At 46.4% G+C, this 25446-nt stretch overlaps 1 protein-coding gene across 10 annotated transcripts in view; it reads right to left on the reverse strand.

Annotated features, from left to right (window-relative positions):
- The window catches only part of CUX1 (cut like homeobox 1), a 337359-nt gene that overhangs the window by 16097 nt on the left and 295816 nt on the right, over window positions 1-25446 (reverse strand). For 6 of the 10 annotated variants that reach the window (XM_084823412.1, XM_084823413.1, XM_084823409.1 and 3 more), the window contains 2 exons: window positions 6192-6494; window positions 3047-3109 (listed from right to left, as the gene is read on the reverse strand). In XM_084823412.1, coding sequence (XP_084679538.1) covers window positions 3047-3109; window positions 6192-6494 — 366 coding nt within the window. The remainder of the gene's footprint in view (window positions 1-3046; window positions 3110-6191; window positions 6495-25446) is intronic. The other 4 variants (XM_084823415.1, XM_084823411.1, XM_084823410.1 and 1 more) reach the window with 1 other exon arrangement.

The following is a 25446-nucleotide window of genomic DNA, read 5'->3' on the forward strand; positions in this document are numbered from 1 at the left end:
CAGGCCTCTAGTTCGAGCAAAGGTTTTGGCAAAACCAAGGAGTCCGTTAGATTTTCTAGGAGCCAGTGGTAGGAGGGAGAGATGGAGACCCGAGAGGACCAGTGAGAAGGAAGAGTGCCTGCTCTTGCTGGTGTGCTCTGGTCTCCTCTCCCCATTTCCCACCCACTTGGGTTGGAGTTGTTTGAATGCAAGGATCAAAGGGCCGGTTCCTGCCATGCTTTGCTTGGCTCAGTTAACTCGTTGACACCATTTCTCCCACTTTTCATTCTCCAGTCGTGGCTGTTGAGACAATCGGGATACCTCCAAGGTATGCTAGATCACTGCCAGCACTCCTTTCTCCCAGGTGTCCCAGGGCCAACACCATCCGCCGGAACACTGCTGAATCACGCCGACAGGTGACTTGCCAAGCGGTGGCTGCGATAACCATGTCTGCAGATGGTGCAGGACTGGCAAGGAGTTGCAACTGGTGGGACTGGAGGGGAACCCTACGCAACGGGGCCCCTTTTTGTTGCTAGGGGAATGCCTGTCAGTAGAATGGTCCAGGGTTTGTGGAGGGATGGCCTTTATGCTGCAGGGATGCGTGTGTGTGTGTTGGGGGATTGGGCGCACCGTGACATACCTCTGCTCACTGAACATCTAGTCAAGCAGAACTGCATCTCACAGAACTTAGTTAGCGGGAGCCATTTGGAACACCTGACCCTACACCTGCCTTCCCCAATCTGGTGCCCCACAGATGTTTTGGACTTCAGCTCCCCTCAGCCCAAGCCAGCGTGGCTAATGATCAGGAAATCTAGGAGTTCGAGTCCAAAAGACCTGGAGGGCATGAGGTTGGGGAAACCTGCCTGAAACCCTTCCACGGAACCTACCCCTCAGTCTGTCTAGCCGAGGCAGTTCCAGATAACTGCTAGGTTTTTTTTATTTTCAAAGGAAGAGCAGACACTCCTTCTTAGTCTCTGTCTGCTCTGGTATAACCTGGGATCTTTTTTGTACCTACCACGGCCTAACCCGGTAATGTATTTTTATGGAATTTTTATCCCGCCTTACAATCGTCACTGCTCAAAGCAGCTCTTGAGCAATACTACTAACAACAACAACAACTCAGGCTTACAAACTAAGAAAGAGCTGACACACGAGGGAAAGGAAGGGAGCGTTTGTATTAATTAAATAAGCACTGAGTTTGATTTATGCTGCCTCCTCTCTGTCTTAAAAGAATATTACCAGCTGCAATGTTTGTGTCCTTTGCATCATGAGCCCCTGTCGGGGTTGGGCCCAGACTCCCTGTAGAAACCATGGAAGAGGAAGAGTCTGAGGATGAACAGGGCGAGGCGGTGGGGGAGGAACCTGAGACTCAAGGAGACAGAGACAGGGAAGAATCTTCCCAGGTGCCAACAAACCAGTTGGACCAAAGCCCAACCATAACTTCCCGTTCTGTGGGAACCCAGCAACTTGCAGAGGGGGAGGAGGTGAGTGTGACAGATGCATGGATCAGACATAAAGGGAGGAGCAGCGTAGGGAGGTAATGTGTTCTACCAGGCTGGCCCATCACAGGAGGTCTTTAGGGGAAGACCCTCCCTGAGGGTAGGACTGAGAAAGCCTCTCAGGTTCTGTGCTGTGGACTAGCGTCCGAATTGCAACAACTTTCTCCACTACTGTTGTACATCCCTCAAAAGGATCTTTAGGTAAGCTATTTAGTGTTGCATCAGCTTAATCAGGGATCTTAGCCTTAGGTTGTCAAAAGATGATCAGGTCTGTAATCTGAACTGCTGATAGACTGATTGCTTCACATAATAAAGCCTATTTCCTTGGAGATCGATTTCTTTGTCTGAGTATACCGGGCGGGCTCGAACTTGACACCCCCATACCAGTTGTGGGTGTGTAGTTTACTTCGAGCCAGAACAATTCTGTTGACCTCAAAAGCTTGCTTGCTACTTCGCAATGTTTTATTTGGTCCTAATAAACATACCATGCTAGCGTTGCTATGGGATTGATCCTGGGTTCTGGTCAGTCTAGAAATTGACAGGTCCTTCAGAAGCGACTTAGATTTACATAGATATTTGTGAATCATTGTGAATCACTTGTTTGAGAGGCCCGACAAAAAAGGACTGGGAAAACAAACCAACCTAAAGGTTACTTTCTGTGACTTGTGAGGATATGAACAAATGAAGGTGTCCTGTGCATTGGGTTTGACTGGGTTTGGACGATTGCAACGGGGAAAGACGCCATTGTGGCTTCTCCCCCCCGCCCATGCTGTGTGCGCAACCGCCATTTGCATAATCCCCAGTGATGCAGCGTCGGTGTGTCGTCTGAACTGAGCGCCTGGTGGGCGTGGTTTTGTACCCACCTTAAAACTCACAATGTGCAGTAGAAGTTGTAGGGTGGGTATGAAGCCACACCAACTATGTCGCACACCTGGTTCGGATGACATGCCAACCTGCGCTGCATCACGGGGAATTATGCAAATGGTGGTCGTACACACAGAACAGGCAGGAGGAGAAGCTGTGATGGCTTCTTCCTCTGTCGCCATCATCCGAACACAGCCTATGTGTCCGTCTAGCCCAGGGGTGGGAAACACGTGGCCTTCCAGATGTTTTGGCCTACAACACCCATCTTCCCTCACCATTGGCTATGCTGGCAGCAGCTGGTGGGAGTTGTAGGCCAAAGCATCTGGGCGCCCACAAGTTTCCCACCCCTGGGCTAGCCCAATGTGGTCTACCCCGACTGTCAGCAACTCTCCCCGGGTCTCAAGCAGAGGCCTTTCCCATCCCCTTGAAGTGGAGATGCTGGGCAAATGACACACAAGAGCTGGGAGGAGGAAGAGAAGAGGGGGAGCCCTGCTAATCACACCCTTCCTTCCCAAGCCGCATGACTGCAGTTGCTTTCACATTATTGCCATCTTAAAACTAGAAAAAGAAAAGGAAGGATCGGCCACTGGTGAGACAGATACAGACAACCAGGGCCCCCAAAATGGATGTGCCTCCGCCCCTAGAAAATCTAGAGATTGAGCAAACAGAGGGCAAAAAGGAAACATTGAAATATTGTTCCACACCTAATGCAAGGTTTGGGGTACATTTCTTGCCTCTTCTGCTGCGTTTTAGGCTTGTCAGCCACGCTGTAGAAAAACAAAAATCATGGAGGGGGAAAAAAGATTTATGTAAAAGTGACATCAGAACAAGAGTCAATAAAAGCACTTTTTCATGTTCCTCCTGGAGCACAAGAGGACACAGAATCAGGGACCCTGGTTTTCTGCACACTCTGAAACACGCAGAGAAATTTGGCTTCCAGTGTAGAATCCAGAGTAGCCAATGGACTCTGGGGAAGCCCAGGTTCAATTTATTTTTTAAAAAACAAGTTTCTAGCCCTCATGGACAGGGGAAAAAATTGCAAAAACGAAGATAGTGTCTGCTAAAGTCCCTGAGACTAGAAGGGGTCTGGGTGGATGGGGAGAGGGGGAATGGACTACTGTACAGCTCCCTGGTCCTGCTTGCAGCCTACCAACACACCCAGAGTCCCAAGCACCTCCTTCCCCTTTACAAACTTCATTGCTGCTACTAGGATGCAATTTGGAGGACCTCTTCTAGTGCGGGTGGCACGGTCTTCAAATGCTAATGCTCCAGCTAACGTTTCACTGAGTTTGCATCCATAAGCTGTGCATCCTCACTCAATTGAATATATTTCTAACAATTTATTCTGCTCACAGTAAACCTGTTGCTTTTGGCTCTCCTGGTTGCAGAATGACTTACAGTAAACCAGCGTCCCTGCATATAGCATGCGACGACAAAGCATTCAAAACCCTACTGGCCCTCGTCTGCAAGCACCACCCTTTCTGACTGGCATGACGCAACTTCGCCCCCACAGAATGGGAAACCCAATCATGTAACAAAAGAAAGCGGTTTTGCCAATTTGGGTGGCTTAAGCCACAGGTCCTGGCATGACGGGAGAACAATCCTACAATTTGAAGAGCGCTGTGTGCGTGCGTGCGTTTATATATAAACTTTGATCTAAGATGGCAAGCATGTTATTCTGCAATTACCTATAATTCTGAGAACCAAAATACAGAAGGCTTTCATCCATAAAGAGTGGAAGGCAAGCTTCTGAAACAGCCATTTTAAGAAATACAGGTAAGGGGTACCTGAAGGGCAGGTTTCTACATCCACAGCGGCCCGATTTTTTTGTGACAGTTAACTCAATGGGCCCAATTCACACTAGCACAGCAACTATGCAATGCTATCAGAGTTTCAATAACCAATACAGCTTGGTTGCGTAAGGCTGAATATATACATAAATACACACATAAAATTTCTAGGAAGGCTGAGAAAAATATAAATATTTTGCAGCATCTGCATGCCTGTCAATGTCAAATCTGTTTCTCTATCCCTGGTCTCAGGAATAGTAAGAAACATATGGAAGGGAATGTGCCTCTCCCAACTGCCCATGTACTGTAAAGTAGTAAACTGGGAGATTAGCACATTAAGGCGTATAAATGGAACAGTTCCTTTTCTATTTCTTCTCAAAATTAATGGTTCCCCGACCCTCGCCTTACCAGGAAAAAAAGAACTGCAACTCCCCGAGTTCTACGTTTTACGAAGTCACCGGTCTTTCTCTGTGTTGTGACATCTCCAGTACTGAAGGGGGTCAGTCAGTATGAGAGCATATCCTAGGGAAACGTTGCCAAGGGGGGCTGGCTATTTCACGTCATCCCATGGGGCTGGGTGGATTGTGCCCTCGATGGCTGCCAGCCTGCAATCTCACCAACTGCAAATTGGGACGTGATCCCCTGGGTGGGGGAAATCCGTGGTGTTAAGATTTCATGCCGGTCCCTTGCTGATTCTGCACAGTTGCTTGAGTCCACGCTGTCCGAGTAACATCAGGATGACTACGTCAAGTAGGATTGCTAGGATCAAGAGGTTACCACGGCTGGAACAGGCTGTGCCCAGGTGGATCCTGGCAAACCCACTAAATTCAATAATTCCAGTGTTACCCGAGTAGTGTGGCATTCAGCCCTGGGGAAGCAGCAGCCATACTATTTAACAGAGAGACCGAGTTTTAACCACAACTACATAGACATCTGTGGAAAAGGCACTGTCCAGATCTTCTAGGAGATCTGCCCTGAGTCATGACCAGTGAATAACGCCTGCATTAACGTGCGTCATGAGAACTACCTCCGATAACGCATCCCAAACACCACCACATGCATCTATGGATATCTTGGGAAGGCCCCATTGGAGGCAACATTGCACACGACACACTCTATGCCAACATGGATCCACGCCACCATCTTGCAAGGGTTTTTTTTTTTTACACCATATGGTGGTAAAACGTATTATCTTGACTTCCACCTCCAGGCACCTTCTTTTTTTCCAGCTACTCTAGTAGCTCTTGGGCCTCTGGCAAGTCTACCTCATTAGAGCTTGAATAAATCACAAGCTATTCTGAGATGCCCCCGTCCCTGCAAAATGTCCAATTTGAGTACATGGCCAATGATGGAATACTCTCAAGCAACAGCCCTCTGCCTTTTCAAATCTGAAATTACTATTTTTTAACCATAAACTGCAACAAGGGAGACACTTTTGAATGTCTAGTCTACACATCCATCTTTCCCCTCATTTCCCCCACTTCCTCTCTTTTTTTAAAAAAGTAAACGAACGAAACTTGGTAACTAGGCTGCTGGTGCGATCCATATGAGGCTGGAGTGTGACCCAATTTTGGGCCATGCCACCCATCAAATGAAAGCCAATAATCGAAAGCAAACTTTACAGAGAAGAAGTCCTGGATAACGGGCGACTCTGGATGAGCTTTTCTGTAATCTTATGACTAGTGAGCACAGCAACCATGCCATTCCTCGTATGACGAATGCTGAGATACGGGGAGTGCACCATTTGTAGTGAGCAATTTTTGCACGCAAAGTATCTTTCATCTACTTCAGCTTCCCCCAACCTGGGGCCTCCAGATATGTTCAACTACAACTCCCAGCACCCCCCGCCATGCTGACTGAGGGATGCTGGGAATTGTAGTCCTACACATCTGGAGAGCACCAGGTTGGGGGAGGCTGATGTAGCTCATCAAATAGTTTCCGAGGTGACTTTGTCCAGAACCAGTTGCCTGACCCTGCTTCAAACCTATTCTTGTTCCCAACAGAGTGAAAAATAAACCTGCTCTCCTAGAACAGTCAGAAGTAGTAAAAAGACATTTACCAAGGTTGTTGTCCGTGAGCACCTCTTTGACCCGCTTCGTGATGCCGTAGGTATCCAGCTCTGGTGACATCGCCACCAGCTCTTGAATGCTGAGTGATGAATGGCCAGAGAGGGGCAACGGCGTTGTGGACTGGGAATCCGAAGCGGACGGCTCGCCCGGCTCCTGCAGCTTGCCCTCCTTGCTCGTCTCGATGGCAGGACAGGGCTGCTGGACCAGTTCTGTCAGGCTCTTCACAGATTCGCTGGAACTCATAGGGGACTCAGGAGCGGGGCTGCAGCTGGCAGAGGTCTTTGGGGTGCTTTCTGCAAGTCAGCAGGGGGGAAAGAGGGGGGGGAAGCGGCTTAAGCAAAACTCCTTCATCAAGGTCTGACTCCCAGACCTTGTGTGCAATAAAACCAAACCATTGCCCATGCTCAAAATTCACCGTTAAACCCTCTCTTTTAAGCCCAGGTTAAACCCTGCCGTATTTTATTAGTAGATGAAGAATCTAGTATATGCACATCAGTGCAAAAAATAAATAAACCAAAGTTTCAGTGCTACAAAAAGGCACATGGAGCAATTAACATCTGAAGCGGCTTTCTTCCAAGTTAAAATATGGGCCCGCTTAGCCAAGTGCGGTCTCGCTCCGACTGGCAGCAGCTCTCCAAGGACTTCGGGAGAGAGCAAACCTGGGACCTTGTGCATGCAAAGCCCGTTGATCATCACTGAGCTAAGGGCACTCTCCAGTAAGATCTCCACAGAAGGGCTCTCAGTGCTATTTTCATGCTGTAAGCATGAAGTCCTACAGGATATATTGGTAGCCCAATGTAGAGAAAGAAACTTTCTTGGGCCCAAAGATGTCATATTATCTACACACCTGCAGTTGGAGCTGAAGAATTGATCATTCAGTGTTTTTAAAAATCCAGTAACTTGATTTCATTTCAATGTTTACAAAATTCGAAGTACAACAGGTAACAAAAGAACACTCATACTGGGGTAGATAACCTCCAGATGTTTTGGACTACAACCCCCATAATTACTGGCCACTGGCCATGCTGGCTGGGGCTGATGGAATTGTAGTCCATAGCATCTGGACAGAACCAAGTTGCCTACCCCTGGCTTATACCAATGCAAACAATTTATACAAATTTAAGTCCATGTTGTATTTCATCTATTCTGAAGTATGTATATATATTCAGTTTAACTTTGCAGTTTCTACCATTTTCCAGGTTTTAACTAACCAATGTTTTAGTTTGGGAGGATTATTACTTCTCCATTTACAAGCTACAAGTGTCTTTACAAAGGTACTACACCAGGTGGAAAAGGGCAGTGATCAACAAATTTGCTGCTCATACAATGGCAGCAAGTTACAAAAGCGTGCTTTTCGTTTTGGGGGGACAAAGTGTGAAGCAACAAGTTATAAAAGCTATTCTCCCGCTCCCCAATTTGTAATGTGTAGAACAACATATCCCATGTCCTGATGCCACATGGCCAGGCATTTCTTTGCCCCCGTGAGCAGCAGCTGACAATGTGGAGAAGGGATGGGAGAAATGCAAAGGATAATGACCCCCAAATTTGGGGTAGTGGCTCTGTGTGTTAGGGAGGGAAACACAAAGCCAGGCTGCCATTTTCAGCAACACCCCTGTGTTTCTTGGAATGTACAGTTTTGTCCTTAATGTACAAATTAAAATTTGTCAGGCTGTATACAAAAACCAACGAATGTGCTTGATAGAACCCTTTGCTTCCATGTCTCAGTAGTGAGACCCCCCCCCCCCCCGCGTCTGACACTGCAATTTATTGCATGGCAGGTGGTTTTTGGCCTCAGGTTTAGGGTCAGGGCTAAAACGAAATTGTATATTGCTTATTAATGCATTATCTTTTGTCAATAAACAAAAAGATGTGCCAATATATTAACTTCTGACAGCTTAGCAAGAAAAATGGCGTAGGAGATGGGAAAGTAATTATGAAAGGAATTTCCCATTAACTAATACTGAGAAACAGGTTTTTGTTTTTTCAATCCCTGTACACTATTTTTAAAAAATGGTATTAGCATTTCTTTCAAGCACGCAGAGCTCCCAGGTGCGTTCTCGCAAAGGGGGCCCTGAGCACACTTTTGCCTCTCAGGCACTCTCTTCCACAATTAAAATGCTAACCAATTTGTTTTATTTCATACCCTCCAACACTTTACAGGGACAGCACTGTGTACTTGTTAACATTTCTCGCCTCACAGCAAAACTAGCAGTGCTCCAGCCATTGCACAGCCATAACCTCATACACATTATTGCAGGCTCCATCTCCGCCTTGAAACTGACCACAAGCGATTCCTCTTAAGGAATGTAAAGTCTTGCAATCCGTCTGGTTGAACTTACTGGCGGTGGATGGGAAGCAGCCTGGACAAGCGTGTGCACGGGAGTGATGATGCACTCCCCGCTCTGTGATGTATTTTATTTATTTATTTCATTTCTATAATAGCCAAAACTCTCTGGGCGATTCACAAAAATTAAAGCCACAAAGTACGGCATAAAACAATACGCAATGTGAAAGCTGAAAACTGTAAGATAAAAGTACAACCTAGCAGCAACACAGATATTTAAAATACAGACTGGAAACAGCAGAGCTAAAAGACCAGAGTGCTAAAATCCCGGGAAAATAAAAAGGTCTTCACCTGGCACCGAAAGGAGTACAACGAAGGCACCAGGTGAACCTCTCTAGGGAACTTATTCCACAGCTGGGGAGCCACAAGAGAAAAGGCCCTCTTCCTGGTAGCCACCCACCTCACTTCCTTTGGCAGGGCCTCACGGAGAAGGACCCCAGAAGATGATCTTATGGTCTGAGTAGGCGCATAGGGGAAGAGGTGATCCTTCCTTCAGATAACCTGGCCCCAAGCTGTTTAGGGCTTTGCCAGCACTTTGAATCAGGCCCGAACATGGACTGGCAGCCAATGCAGCTGGGAAAGTACTGGCATAATATGAGCTCACTGGCCAGTCCCTGTTAACAAACTCACTGCCCTGTTTTGGACCAGCTGAAGTTTTTGGACTGTTTTCAAAGGCAGCCCCACATATAATGCATTGCAGTAATCCAGACGAGGGTAGCTAGGCTCTCTCTGTTGGGACGAGGGTGCAGTTGGTATATCAGCCTAAGCGGTGAGACCTTCTAGAACCCCGAGGGTGGGGCAGGAAACCAGGAGAAGCACCCTCAACATGGACCCGAAAATGCAAAATAGGGACAGAAGAGAGTGTTTTACCGAGGAAAAGTACAGGAAAACAGGGACTGTCTGGTCAATAGGAACAGGTGGAGCATATCCTTTTGTATTGAAGAAATGATTTAATATCAAGTCTTTTCTTGTTATGTTGTTATGTTGTTATGATTATGATTTCATTTTAAAACGTCACACCAAGTTGGGCCTGGCTATCTAAAGTGGCAATACCTCAAGACCGCCGCATTTCTGTTTTGTTTTACTGCCCGGAGTGGTTGAGGATGCCGCCTTCCCCAACCTGGCGCCCTCCGGATGTGCTGGGACTACAACCCCCAGCATTCGCTGGCTGGGAATGATGGGGGAGTTGCAGTCCTGACACATCTGGAGGGCGCCAGATTGTGGGAGCGTGCCATAAGGCATCCTTCCCCACCCCGGTGCCCGCCAGATGGGTTGGGGCTACACTTCTCATCATCCTCAGCCAGCATGGCCAACGGTCAGGGATGGTGGTTGTTAAAAGCATCTGGAGGGACTCGGACTGTGGAAGGCTGCCCTAAGGAGATGTGGACAGTTGATAGGAGAGGCACACAAGGTCTTCCCCGCCTGGCTGCATCTCCATTGAGCAAGAAGACATAAGAAGCCACCTACTCTCCTTCCGCCACTGGCCACTTTTGGAAAAAGGGCTGAAAATCAACAATGGCATATACTGAATGACTTCGGGCTTCTCTGAGCTGGAGATTTTAAAATAAGGGCCCAGGGATGGGTGTGGGAGGCCTCTCTCCCCCATTTCATATTTGTTTTTGCTTGGATTTGTCTGTCCTTTGGATAGGAATGAACACGCTCTATCAGCAGAGATGCTGCTCTGTCCGTCTACTCCCAGCCGCATGCCATGGGTTCCAGGCAAGTAACGAAACATATAATATACCAAAATAAATGACTTAAATAGCCTCTCTGCTTGCCCTCAGCCAAATGTTTGCTCAAATAAGAACTTGCAACGCTGCCAAAAGACATGAAGGGTCACTTCCCTGGTTTCTTTTTCCTATGTGAGTATTAATATTTGCTTTGGGGAAAAGAAATGTGAATGGTGCAGCAATCCCAGAGGCACATGTCAGGAAATGGGTGCGAACGCCAGCTAAAGTGCTGGCAACTAGGCGCTGACATTCTTGCTTTGCACTCAGTGTTGAGATTAAAAAGGAAAACCATAGTTTTTGTGATCCATAGGTGCATTTTAGTGCATAGATGCATAGTTGCTGTTCATTTGCATGCAAGTTCAATTGTGGGGGAAACCTGCAAAACTAGTATTAATTAATCTGTTGAGGAACCCCTGAGCAACTGCCACAGAACCTGTGTGCTGCAAAGGATTCTGGGAAGGAATTTCGCGCATATACTCAGCACAAGCCCAGTACTGGGAGTAGTCGGGAAGGTGTCTTCCAGGGAACCTTGTTCACCATTACTGATGTTACTGGTCTCAGGAACACAGTGTGAAAAACACTCATCTGCGTACGGCCTCTTTAATCTCTTCAGCATAAGAACATAGGAAAAGCCCTGCTGGATCAGACCAAAGTCTAGTCTAGTATTCTATTTCCCAGAGTAGCCAACGAGATGCCTCTGGCGCCATGAACCCAACAGCCCTTTCCTGTTGCTGTAGCCCTGCAACTGGTGGCCATTGCTATGTCTTGTGGTGGCAAATTCCACACTTTAAACTATGCACTGTGTGAAGAAGTCGTTTTGTCGGCCTTGAATCTCCCTTTAATCAGCTTCGCTGGATGATCTCCAAGTTCTAGTATTATTGGGGGGACGACGACGACAATGGTGACTTTTCTATCCACCTTCTCCAGCATACAGAATCCAGCACAACTTTCCCTGTATATATTGTTTCTAGGATGTTTCCAAATATTATAATACACGCTGTGGTAGGTAAAGTGACTGAGTAGCACAGTAATAAATCAAAGGTATTTAATAAAAATAACTGAGGTGCTTAAAAATAATACCAAACTGTATTTAGAAAAGGTGACTTGACATTCCTTTAAAGGTCCTTCTCAAGTCAGGTAATTGGATTCTTTCTTTCTCTCTCTCTCTCTCTCTCTCTCTCTTTCTTTCTTTCTTTCTTTCTTTCTCAGCTTATGAAAGATACACAAAAAAGCCATCCCTCTTTCTCTCTAAGCCACCACAGTCCATATGTAATCTTTAAGGCAATAAGAATGCTACAGATCTAATTTCTTTTCTCCGCTTAGCCTCAGGTCGCTGTGCAGCTGCATCCAAAGCCCAACAAATGTTATTTTTGTATTGGAAGCAGCAAACGGACGGTACTGTAAATTTGCCCTGATTCACCCATGCGAGGGACCAACTTGGCAGATCATCCATCTTGTTCACTGTACACTGTCAGGGATGGCATGAATTCCGTACATGATAAACAGATTTCTCCTCAGATCTGCGTCCTTTAACCTACAGCAAGGTCAAAATGATGGCTGCCTGGTTAATAAAACTGCATGGTGCCAGTTCAACCCCCCCGCCCCCATTTCATCTCCTGTTCCAGCTTTAAGAAACCTCAGACCAGAGCAGCTGTGGATTTTCCATGCAATTCTCTGACCATGCAGTGCAAATAAACCCCATACAGAAATATGACTAGTGGTGGTGGGGAAACAAAAGGAGAATGACAAAGAAAAGGATGGGGGTGGGGGAGAGAGAAAGGACAAGTCAGGACAAAAAGAAAAGCATTTGCCATAATTGCCACCTTTTCGACATGTATCTACCGAAACCTATGACAATTTGCCTATTGGTGATTTTTTAAATATATGTCTATATATCAGAAACAAACTTAAGAGAAGAGGTTGCCTTTTTAAACAAATGTTTAATATATTCAGGAAGAGATTTATACAATCTGTTTGGGGGGGGGTGTTACTGTTCTTGAGAGGGTGGGCTGAAGATGTGTGGGGTGGGAATTATTAGAAGCATCATTTTGCCTCAAAACCCAAATTCTTTGCAAGTGTCCAGGGTCTGCACTACAGCTCATCTCATCTAGCCATTAAGGGCTTCCCACTTAATAAATTTAGGCTGCAATCCTAAACACATTTACTTGGGAGTAAGCCCCCTTGAACACCTTGCAGCTTACTTCTGAGTAGCCATGGATAGGCCTGCATTCTTAATTTATCTAAAAAACATTTTCATCCTTTCTTTCTGTTTTAAATATTAATGCCCAAGACGGCCAACATGCATAATTACGATAATTAAAACCTTAAAAGCAAACCAAACAAACACGACTGTTAAAAACAGTCAGGAACGGCAGAGAAAAAACACCAACAGTGAGATAGCTGGGCATAATCAGATCCTGCCCATGTAAGAATAAAAACATCTTCAAACAAAGCTGGAGAAACATCAAAGGCAAGATGGATATCACAGGGCAGAATACTCTACAACTAAGGTAATACAGAAACTCAGGGGATGGCATGGCATACAATTGCATGCACATTTTACACACAAATCAAAAGAGACGGAACGTTATATTTCAAACCTTGGAAATATTTCCTGGATTCCGAGGACAATGGCCACCCCCAGTCTAAATGAAAACTAAGGTTTGCTCTTCTGTTTTTGGAAACCTCTATCTACTGTGATCCTGTATCTAAAAGAAAGGTTTTCAGAAATGATTGGTGCCTGGAACACAAACACCTGAATTTGCAAGTAAGACCACCTCCCCGGAAACATCTGGAAATTGCAATTTCCTACCATCTGAACTTGGCCCACACATACTGCGGTTGTGGGGTGCTTTGCCTTCCTTTGCATGCTGTGGGTCAATGGATGAGAATGCAAGACAGGGTTTTTTTGTGGAATTCTTTGCAAAGGGAGACCTGGTTGACTACCTCATTAGAAGTGTTTAGATGACAGGTCAAAACTAGGGGTGGGGCGAGCCCTCCAACAAGGCACTGTTTTGCCCAAACTGGGGGTACAGAATTCAGAGTGGTGGCAGTGGCGTGGTTTACCCACTTTAGGGAAGAGGGACGAGTCTGCTTAAGGGCTTCCTCTAGCGGCAGGAGGCCTTTCGATGGTGGCAGGGCTTTCTTTCTCTCTTTGCAAAATGCTGTCTATGGTGGGCATTCGTCCCCCAGAATGTCTTGGCCCTTTGTGGGATGATGTTATAGATCTGCTGCTGCTACACAGCATTTTTAAGAGGTGAAGAAAACACTAGATGCCACAGCAAGTGCCCTCTTCTCTCTTTCTTCCCATCCCTAAACAGAAGTGAGGTGTCCCCGTCCTCCCCATTTACCATCCATGTAGGGGGCAGCAGACATTTTAGCACAGCCTTAGTTAAAATGGTTCTAAGACCCAGTTCACACATAACACTATCCCATGGTTTATTAAAACCATGGTTTGTTGCCCTGCCCAGTGTTTGTCACCCTACCCAGGGTTTGTCTGGCAGAGGATCAAGCAAACTATGGTTTGTTTTCTCCATTTGTTGTTTTTTCAGTTCCTCGGTTCTTTGTATCCTTCCTCTTCTGCCCACTCCCTCCCTGTATCCCAAATGCCTTTGCAGAACTGCAGTATTGGCATAAAGAGGATGGGTTTTTGGACCGCTCTTGCTTGCTACTTCTGTAGCTTGGGGAAACACCCCATGACCTGCCCATGATTCTGGGTTTGCATGTAATGACAACCTATGGTTTAAACAACCCCGAGTTCACAACCCAACAATATGCCATGGGTTCTCTTCATGGGATGTTCATGGTTAACAACCCATAGTTCTGGGTTTGCACGTAACGGCAACCCACGATTCAACAAACCATGGTTTCTTAATTAAATCATGGGCTGTCATTACGTGTGAACCAGGTCTATGTGTGCCTTTTACAGAACTGTTTACTGATCTGCTTGGCTTTCTTTGATCGGACTGTGAAGGAAAGTCCCCTGCTCTGAAAGGGAAAACCTGAATCAGCCACCCTGCCTGCTAAGGCTCATAAATAAGTTTGCTTAATAAAATGATCCATCAATATCTATTTGTTGTAGGTAAAAGTCGCAACAAACAACATGAAATAAAAAACTTTAAATCGGACAAAACAAAGCACAAAAGATACATACAAACCTGTAAATCAAATATTTGACTGGTTAATTTGGTTCAGTATGTGAATTCTGCCTTCACGGCTCACTGGCATTCTGTCCTCCAGTCTCTAGGCCCTGCAAGAGCCACGTTTCCATTCTGCCATCTTGGCTTCCTCGCTCATGGATACCCTACTTTGCAAGCCTCCCGATAAAAGCCCTTCCTGTCCTTTGGCTCTATAAATGCTCCCGCCCAGCCTAACAACAACAACAACAACAACAACAAGACGTCTTTCTCCTCCTCCCAATAGGGACCTATGTGGGAACCAGCAAGGCTTGTGCTCTCGAGCCCTTTCATGCCAAAAACCAGAATTCCCTTACGGAATGGATGCTGAACGTTCGATGACTGCCCCTCCTCCTCAGTACGTTAAGTACTTGCCAGCATTGTGTGAGGCCAGGCAACAGCTCAGAGGGTCCACTCTACTGGTTTTAGCCGATCATCATATTAAATAATGATCTTTATTTACATGATGAGGGCATCTTCTAGACAAACTAGGGAGGCAAAACCTTAACACCGCTGTTTTCCAACACATTTTTATGGGATTTCCAACAGGGGCAGATTTTATCTTCAGTCAATGCTAGGAGATCATTTTTCCACCTAGAATGGACCTGCAAGTCACGCCTGCAAGGTGGGCTAAAACGAGTGTGCTTGATCTGATGGAAGTTGCTCAGGCTCGTTGGAAGTTTGGATTTCGCTGTGCTCAGAACGGTTTCAGTTTAGAAACGCTCAGCTGAAGGTTCTCAGGGACGAGCACCACCTATGCGCTTGCCGCCGCACCTCTGTAATGCGCACTCAGCCAAGACGTTTGGAAGCAAAACGTCATGAAAATACCCTAAACCTCTAGCAGCCTTTCCTCCAAAAGGAACTGACCAGAGAGAAATTCTTTTGCCTGAAACCTTGGAGAGAGCTACTGCCAGTCAGAATATAGAATACCGGGCTAGGTGAATAATTAGTCTGACCTGCCTAAGGCAGCTTCCTATGCAGCGGTGTGGTGGTAAATTTTGAAATGAAGGCACTTAGCATGTTGCTTCCCATAGCCACATCCCCACAGAGAGTCCAAAATCAACAAATCCATAGCAGCAAACCAGTTCCAGGTTTTCCTCTCTAACCAGAGCAGGTCTTTTGTAAAGCTAATTGGGTCTTAATTGCCCAATCAAGGCTAAGCCGCCCTGAAATACTTTGCATTACAAAGGGTAAGCTCACCACAATATACTGATGCTGGGGAGAATCCATCCCCCGCCCCCCCAGCTGAGAGGGAACAGGGATGTCTGAAGGGGGTGGCAGAGGACGTCACTGTCCTTGTAGATCGGAAAGCCCCAGCGCTTTGACCCTGGCTCCACTAGGTTGCCCTAAAACGGGTCAAGTCTGTCAAGTCCTTTTTACTGTGCTTCCCCAAAGTTTCTCGCAAGGGCTGTTCTTACTGGAATCATCCTAGAGTGGATCGAGGCATACTAGAATGGGGCGGTGGGAGAGCTACTTGACAAGGTCGGCAGCAGTGTCCAAAAATTTTGGTGTCCCGGCCTTCTTGCCGAGAAACATGTGAAGGAGAGAAGTCGCAGGACGCAGAAGACCTAAGCGCAGCAACTGCCTGTGATGCGCAAACAAGGATACTGCTGATGGAAAGACACTGAGCGGGACCCACTCAGCCAGGTTTCAAGTAAGCTGGAGCCTGGCCTTCTACCTTGCCCTGGTCAACAGAATTGCTGCAATTCAGGCTTCCACTTCCAGATCAAGCACCTTATCCTCAGGGACCCTGAACTGGAGAACACACACTTTCCAGGTCAAGATACTGGAATGGCCATCCATGGTGCTGGCCTCATTCTGGCAGGGAGCAGCTTTTTCCCAAGAAACATTATGGGATTTAATGAGGGGGGCCTAAAAGCTCCTCCTTGTCCCCTAAACCAGGGAAAAGGTATTACCAACCCTGGCTCATCTATAAAGGGGAAGGAATAGGGGATTCAGTGCAGACTCCAGACCTGCAACACCACTGAAAGCAACTCCCCTGCCCCCAAATATCACACACACACACACACACACAGCTGGGGGGGAGAATCTCTAAGAGGGGAAAAATTATATTCTCAAGACAGGGAGCAGACAACTACCATATTCAAACTTAAAACTGGAGTGGCCTGAAAAAACAGATCCGCAGTGATTTGCCAAGAAATGTCTACCTCTGATCTGATCCACTATTTAAATTCCAGTGCACAGCCCTCGATCTCCAGTAATAATAACCCAAATTCCATTTAGTGTTCATTTGAGCAGTCAGGATAAAGTCATTTCTTATTATCTCCCCACTGTGTAAAAAAACAGCTTGAAGGTAGGAAGTCAGCAAGCATTTTCACCAAAAAGTAATTATCGGGAGTGACATTTTTACTGCTGGCGTGCCATAAGGCGAACTGCGCATTTGGAAGGACAAGTCGCTGAAGCAAAATGACAGGCCATGCTGTGACATTCCAGCAAAACCCTAGACATCCTTTTCCTGGCGGTTGGGTTTGATGTACCACTTCTCATTAAGTCCAGGGCCTGGGCTTCAGGTTCATGCCAAACTAGTCAAATCCAAAAGTTATGTATAAATTAACACCGGGGTGGGGTGGGCAGTGGTGGAAAAAGACCGACCTGAGAGCTGTTCAGAACTATACAGAGAAGGGTTCAACACTCTGGCCATGGCTTCAAAAAGAAATCAGAAACACATGGGTGTGGAGCCTTCACCAAGCTCCAAGGGCATTTAGGACGCTCTGTTTACCTAGTATCTTCAGGGAGTGGGAGAGAAATCTGAGAAGAGGGCCACAGCAGAGGTTTTCAGAGTTTCTCCCTTGAGGAAACCCTTCCTATGTTGGCTGGCTTGTCAAGGAACTCCTGCATGGTTGTCACGGAACTCCTGTGTGTTGCAAGGATTCTGGGGGCATACCTGAAGTCGCACGCTCAGGTCACAGGCGAGGCCCACCATCGCCCTGTGGGAATGGAGGATGCACCCCAAAAGACACCCAACACTCTTTTCGTGGCTGGGTGTGGCAGGGGAAGGTCGGGGTGGCAGGCAAGGTGTTGTCTGGGGACATTTCTCTGCTGTTTTGATCTTCCCAGGGCTTTGCGGAACACAGCTTGAAAAGTACCAAATGAGAGGGATGTGTGCTGCTCAGAGTGGGCAGTGGTGGCAGTCTGATATCATCCAGATGAGACCTGCTGCTAGGGATTTTGCCTTCTCCTGTGGAGTCAGGACTTTCAGATGAGCCAAGACAAGGTAGATTTGGATTGTATGTGTATGTAGTGAATCCTATGTGCAGGGAGAGAGCTGGGACTATACCGCCCTTCTGCCACTTCATGGTTTTCAAAGTATCACTTAATACACAAGAGTCATGGCTTATACAATGCTTAGGCCCCAATTATGCATAGGGTATATATCTCAAGCATCAGTGACAGGCAGCAGCTGTATCTGCGCAGGATCCTTCCCACCCGGCTCGTCCACGTCTGGAATGAGCACTAGATTCCATAATAACCTGCAAAATCTATTCCACGAAGGCAGGGATTTGTTCTTGATATTCTAATTCTGCTCTACTGTAGTGCTCAACCCACTCTTTCTTTTTGAAGGACCTTTCCCTGTGCTTTTCCATAAGAACGTAAGAGCAGGTCCGCTGGATCAGACCAAAAGCCCATCCAGTTCAACATCCTGATTCCCATAGCGGCCAACCAGACGCCTCCGCAAACGGCATAGTAAGGTAAGCAGAGCATGGAGATTGCCCCCCGTTTGTCCTCAGTGTCTTGTGTTCAGTTGTGCTCTGCCACAGAACATGGAGGTCCCACAGTGCCATCAAGGCCAACAGCTGTCAATGGGCCTCTTCTCCACCATGACGTTGCCTAATCCCTTTTAAAGCCATCTATGCTGGTGGCTGTCACCACATCTTGTGTTGTTGAACTCCCTAGATCTGCCTTCTCCAATTGGGCACCCCGCAGGAGTGTTGGACTACAATTCCCGTCACCCCCAGCCAGTGCCGCCCCGCCGCCTTCTGGAGGGCACTCTAGATTAATTATGCACTGTGATGTAACAGACTGACTACGGGAGACAGCTCAAGTTCAAATCCCCATGCAGCATGAAGCCCACTGGATGACCTTGCACCAATCACTATCTCTCAGCCTAACCTACTGCACAGGACTGTTGAAAGGATACAATGGGAAACCTGATGTCTACGGTGCTCCCAGGGGGGATAAAAATGTATTTAAACAATAAAGCGCTTTCTTGCGTCTGTCCGGGCTAAACCAGTCGTCACAGCGGCCACACGCACAGATCTTGTCACACCTGGCACACAGAACAGCCTTAAAAGTGTGTATCATAATTTTTGCAAATTGCGTACCATTCTTCGTCTTAACTTGCGGTTTTCTCTACAAATTTATTTATATAAATTTCGTAGTTTTTTGGGTTTTTTTAAGGCACGTGTCCACGGAATCCGTTGGACTCGCAGATGCAGGGTCGATGTGGAATCTGCAGACTGGATTAGAAGAAATCCTAACTCGTTTCAGTCCATTTTGGATTTCTCTTGACATCTCTATGCGAGATGCCGGGGATTGAACTTGGGAGCTTCTGCATTTGGAACAGCTGCTCAGCCGTTCGGCTAATGTTCCTCCCACTTCCATCCCCTTTCCCATTTTTGTTGGGTGGCTTGCTTTTTGCTGCTTTTTTTGTTGTAAGCGTCTAATAAATTCAATAAATAATAATAAAGGATAAGGGGAGAGTGTAGTCTAACAGACTGGCCTGGTTCTTCTCACTCTATGAATATTTGCATTCCTGCTTCTGACACTGAACACCACTTCTGCAATCTGTCCCAATGTTATAATAAAAGCTATTAAGGTACTTTTTTTTGTTTAACACATCCACACATTCGCGCCATCCTGCTTTCCTTAATTTGTTATTTAAAAAAAAAACACAAAACTGTTGAGAGAGGGTACTTAAATGTAGGACAGTCAGTAAAAAGTAATTTATCATCTTCCCGCTTCGGTGGGCGCGCGATCAGCCAACTCATTTTCCGCATTCATCATGCAATCAGCCTATTATTTGCATATTAATCACGCAGTGGACCATGAACAAGCTGCATCCCAGCCAAATGCTGCACCCTCTCAGGAGGAAGACTCAGTAATTATCATACATCAGTGTTATGATGTGGTAATTGATTATAACATCTTTCTGTTGCCCCTGGGGAGTCCCACTGCTAACCCAGCTCTGGGCCCAAAATTCTGCATAGAGTCTCTCTCTCTCTCTCTCTCTCTTCCTGTTCTTCCCCTGCTCAATGTTTTCCCCTCTCCACTGCGCCCCCCCATCTGCAATTAGTGTGCTTTCAAGTTACTTTCCCCCCTCATTTTAAATAATCACAGGTTGAAGGGGTGGCAGAAAATCAATTCTCTCAGAACAGATTACAAAAATGCAGAGAGAAATCCCCTGGGGAAGTTCTCCTGTGCAAACCTGGCTGAAATGAACAGGAGGCCATGCAAGCGTCTTTACCCAGGAGAACTTCCCGCTGAATTGTTGCTGCAGCTATTATTTATTACGTGTCTGAAGTTTTCTAGGTGCTGCACAAAGATGAGAAACAAAAACAAAAACAGTCCCTGCCTGCGACCTTACCATCCAATTACAGGCTTGATGCAAAAGGGAAATGGCAACCCCACAGAACGTAAGGAGAGCCTTGCTGCATGAGACCCAAGGTCCACCGAGTCTATCCAGTGGCCAACCAGATGCCTTCAGGAAGCCAGGAAGCAGAACTTCAAGGCAATATCCCCCCCCCCCATTTCCCATAGTGGTCAGCTAGAGGCCTTGGAAAAACCCACAAGCAGAGCATGCAGGCAATGGGTATCTAGCAGCACACTGCCTCTGACCCTGGAGGTTCCATTCAGCCATCACGCGAATGGCAACTGATAAACCCATTCCTCCATGAGTTTGCCTAATGTCCTTTTAAAGCCCCACAAACCAGTGGCCATGATCACACCTTGTGGCAGCAAGTTCTGTAGATTAATCATGTGCCAAGGACATAATAATGTAAGATGAGCCCTGCTGGATCAGACCAAAGTCCTATTAATTAATTAATTACATTTCTATACCAGCCAATAGCTAAAGGTCTCTGGGCGGTTCACAAGACCCAGCCCAGCCCAGCCCAGCCCATGAGCAGGACATGAAGGCAATAACTCTCTCCCGCAACTGCTATTCAGAGGAACGTTGCTTCGGATACTGGAGGTAGCTCCATGAATTGGTCTAATCCCTTTTAAAGCCATCCCAGTGGGTGGCCATCACACCATCTTGTGGCAGCAAATGCCACAGCTTAACTCTGAGCTGGGCCTTTCTGTTGTCTCCCACCATTCAGTTCCACTGGATGACCCCGCATTCCAGTATGGCAGCAGGGGGAAACCCTGCTGTGTGGCACTCTGACGTGCTTTCTCTGTCGCGAATCCTTATGACGACTTATTGCCAGTCCGTTTGGCTGGGCGACGTGCCCCACCTCCCAAGTTCTCATTCAGAGGAGGGAAAAAAGCCCTTTTCTATCTACTCTGTCTACAGCATGAATATTAATCTCTACTAAATCACAGGAACATAGGAAGGTGCCTTATACTGAGTCAGACCATCGGCTCATCAAGCTCAGTACTGTTGGCACAGACTGGCAGTGGCTCTCCGGGGTTTCAGGTGGGAGTTTCTTCTGCCCTACCTGGAAACAGACTGAACCTGGACCCTTTGTCCTGCATAGCGTATGCTCAGCCACTGAACTATGGCTCCCTCCCTGTGTGTCCCACTTTGCCGTCTTTTCTTCTAAGCTAAAATGACTCAAGCACTTAACTTCCCCTCCTAGGGAAGGTGCTCCAGTCTGGGATCATTTTTATACCAGCCTTCCCCAGCCTGGTGCCTTCCTGATGTGGCAGACTACAACTCCCAGCATCCCCTGCTGTTTTATACCTTTTCCGGCTCTATGGTATCTTTTGGGAGGGGTTGTGCATAGTATTCCAAACATGGCTGCCCCATAACACGTATATAAAAATGTTGTGATTTTGCCCCTCCCAAAAGTTAACATGGGGCACCATCTTGCAGGATGCTCTCCTGAGCAAACCCCATTGAAATGAATGGGCCTTTCGGAAGGAAAAACTTGACGTCGGATTATTCCCAGGATGTTTCTACACGGCCGTCCCTTTTCCTTCCTACGCTCCTGTGCTATTGCTTGCATAATACCCTCTTTCCGCCCCCCCCATCAAATAAAATAAAACACTCTGAAGATAGTAATTGCAAAGTTTTTGTACAAAAGGCAGTTTTAGCTGCTTTATTTAGGTACCAACTGACAGGCTAATTCTGGTCCCTTCTGCAAAAGGGCAAACGAAACATCTGCCAGTTGAAATCGGCACTATTTTTAGGATCTAAGTTCCAAATGGGAGGTTGGGGGTGGAGGAGGGAAGGGGGAAAGAATCAAAAATGGAACAAAAGTAAAAGTTAAACAGATAATGATTCTCACCGGGAAAAGATATGAACAGAGGGGGAGGAGAGATGTATCTGCCACCTGTTCTCAGCGCAACCTGTCTCTGAAGACAGATGCGATAAAAGTCTGTTAAGGAGAAATTAGGAATGATTGAGCTTTGTCCCGTCAGAATGACAGGCTAAGGACTTTTGCCGAACTCTCGCTGAGGTGCTTAACCTGCGTTCCAGCTGCACTACTTTTAGAACACAGGGATGGCCCATGTGATTGAAAACTCCCTGTATGCAGAAAACAAGACTGTCAGACTAGGCCCTTTGTCCCTGGCATGCTAGTTTTCTATGCAGTGGGAACTGTTTTGTATGGAGGAGCATGTAATCTCGTCAGCCCCTACATGCAGTCTCATGTGATACAACCTGACACAGGTTGTCCACTTCAGTGAGACCTTTCCTGTAAGATCCAGTTCATATGTTCAGCAGAATCAAACGGTAAACCCGTGCTTGGACTGTTCCACTTCGGCACACATTGGGGGGCGGCCCTAGAAACAGACCTCCCTGTACAGTCAGGAGGAAGGGCTATGCCAAGTCTTCTCCTCCAATATGGAGGGGTTTTTCCTACACGCAAGGAGACTATTTTCACACAGAGCCTTCAAAAGCTTTACTGGTTGATCCTGCTGAATGTATACATTGGGCTCAGGTTATGCAGAATGAAGTGGTAGTGTTCTGGTCTCTATTCTACTACTGATTCCAGGTGGGGGTGGGAGAATGCCATATTGCTGAATGCTCCCCCACATAACCTAACACATAACCTGTATTCTCTTGGGTATTGTATTTGTATTGTATTTTTTTTATCATGCTGGTTTTTATATTTGCTTCTGTGTTTTGATCATGCTGGTTCTTAGTTCTTTGTATTATGTTATCATTCTATTTTAAAATAATTGTATGATACTTACAGAACCTGTTTTATACGTGTCTTATGAATGCAAATAATAATTAGCTCAGTGAAAAGTTTAGCACAGCTGTTTGCTGCATGCAGAGCTTTTTACATGGGGGAGCATTCCAAAATGTCCCCCCCACACACACACATTTTCTTTTGTAGTAATGTTTCAGCCTGCGGTCCTGCACGTGCTGACCTGGGAATAGGAACAGGGAAGAATATTGTTCGATAACACCACATTCACACTTCATGTGAACTGGAACAGTTATCCTTCAGTATTTGCACCTTTCAGAATTTTGCGATGCAGTTCTCCAAACAAAAAATACATACAAAGATGCGTTTTCAGGGGAACGTGCGCACAAAATTGTGCATATCTGTGAAAAACTCATAGAGATCAGCACTATATTTGGAAACAGCTTTCAAAAACTGTGTATACTAGGCCAATTTGCATACAAAAATGCATATATTAAGAATGAGCACTACAATACACTTTTTTTGTGCAGACTTTAAAAAAAGTTGCAAACTGATGTGGAAATGTGACAGAATGAGCTTAAGATGGGGAAAATGTGAGAGCGAAAGAAACCAGAACTGACAGGTTCATCCATCCCTATTTGGGAGTAATCCCAGTGAACTCAATGGGACTTGCTTTTGAGTAGAAATGCATAGGATTGCGCTGTAAATAAAATGCTACTTGATGCATTTTAGGTAATTCTTACATGCTTTGGAAATCCTATGTTTTAAGCTCCAGTCTGAAGTGCCACAGTCCTGAATCCAACTAGCTTTCTCTGCATAACCATGTGTCAGGCCGCTCGAAAAGGCCCAGTTCTAAGGCTGCTGCTGTTATTTTTCTAGTCATCAACATGGTTCACCCTGTTCACAAGTTCATTTAATTCCAGCAGTGGCCTGCCTTGATGGACTGCTTTGATACTGAGTTGGGAGCTCTGCATTGCACAGCCTCCGAAATCCCATTTCATCTAGGAAGTAGCCCCACAATTGCTTTGTGGTGGGGAAGAATCAAAGAATATTTGTCAGAAAACCAATTTCCTGACCCTACATCACCTTGGCGCCCTGAAGCGGTGGGTTTTAAATGGGAATTCTCCTCTGCGCTTTATATACCCGTTGAGGGGGTCTGATATTATTCTTAGGACTGTCATCTGATATTGAAAGCCGGGCCTGGTTCACAAAGAAGGTGCAGACACAGTGTCCTCCCAGGAACTCTCCTCTCCACCCACCTACTGTATCTGCCGCAGAGCGTCCACATTCCAACAAAGTTGGTGAATAAAAATCAATGCAACACCTGACTAGAGATACGGGGTAGACACCCCCCCATCTCAGTGGTTGACAGGGGATGGGATTATCCTGCCCTGGCTGCTACTATCTACACATCCAGCTTCACAGGACATCTACGAATGTTTGTAGACCGGTGAGGTGAAGACAGCACTGTTTGGGGCAGTTCTGGGGGCAGTCACAGGTCTGACGGATTCAGGAACCACACTTGGGAGTATCCACAGCTGAGTCAGGAGACCCAGTTAAAGAAATCTTAACTAATCAATTACCTGAGGGTTAGCGGATTAAATCTGCATACATTGCATATGAGAAAAACAATAGTCCTGATGTAAAAGCAGGCTTTGTTTTGCAAGAAGGCATCGCCTTGGAAGACGCGAGATGGCGTTTGTCATCTGCAGGTGTTGTAAGGATTTGTATTAAAAATCTTTAAAAAAAAAAAATTGGGGGTACATTTAAGTAGTTAAAATGACCAAGTTCTAACTATTTAAAATATTGCAAACTCAGTTAATAGTCTAAGCTATTCCCCACTCACAGCAGGGGTGAGTGGGGAACCCAGGGGCCTCCAAATGTTGCTGGACTTCAGCTCGTATCCGCCCAAGCAAGCATGGCATTAGGGATGGTGGGTGTTGTAGTCCAACATCCGGAGGGTAGCAGGTTCCCCACCCCAGCTATGCCAGCTTGCTCATAGGTACGTCCCATGGAGTTCAATGAGATGCATCCCCAAGTATGCATAGGACTGCGGCCGTAGACAACTACAGGTTGCAGCCTTTATTTATGTTATTATTCATAATCACATTTGTGTAGCTCATCTTCAAGCGCTCAGAACAGCGCCAGTGCGGTTTTCTCAGTCCATCCTCCCAACAAGCCTGTGAGATTGGGCTAACAGGTAAGAGACCTGCTAAAGGTCACCAAGTGAGCTTTAGGGCTGAGCAGGAATTGGAACCCAGAGCTCCTAGTGCAAGATCACACTGGCTTGTATTTCACTCCAGGCTGCAGAGGTGTAAAATACATTTTTAAAATACATTTAAAAGACGTATTTTGAATGTGTGGCTGAGCACATGCTTTGCAACCAGAAGAAACCCACGTTGGTTGCCAGGTAGAGAATCTTAGCTTGCCGAGGTGAGCCACCGTCCGTCAGCTTACGTGGAACTGGGCTAGACAGACTTAACTGCGGAGTGCTGGTGCTATTGAGATGGGCCAAGGGATCGACAGCTTCCTATGTTCACAGGGGTGGGCTATACATTCCATTACGAAAAAAGGTATCTGGAAAGAACCACCAGACAGTCTTAGTTTTTCTTTGAGGTATTGCTAGGCTGCTTCTTACCCCTCCCGCCCCCCGCAAAGCT

This window comes from Heloderma suspectum, chromosome 16, assembly GCF_057233095.1.
Source record: "Heloderma suspectum isolate Gila_16-S chromosome 16, 16-S_ref, whole genome shotgun sequence".
In the NCBI taxonomy this organism is placed as follows: domain Eukaryota; kingdom Metazoa; phylum Chordata; class Lepidosauria; order Squamata; family Helodermatidae; genus Heloderma; species Heloderma suspectum.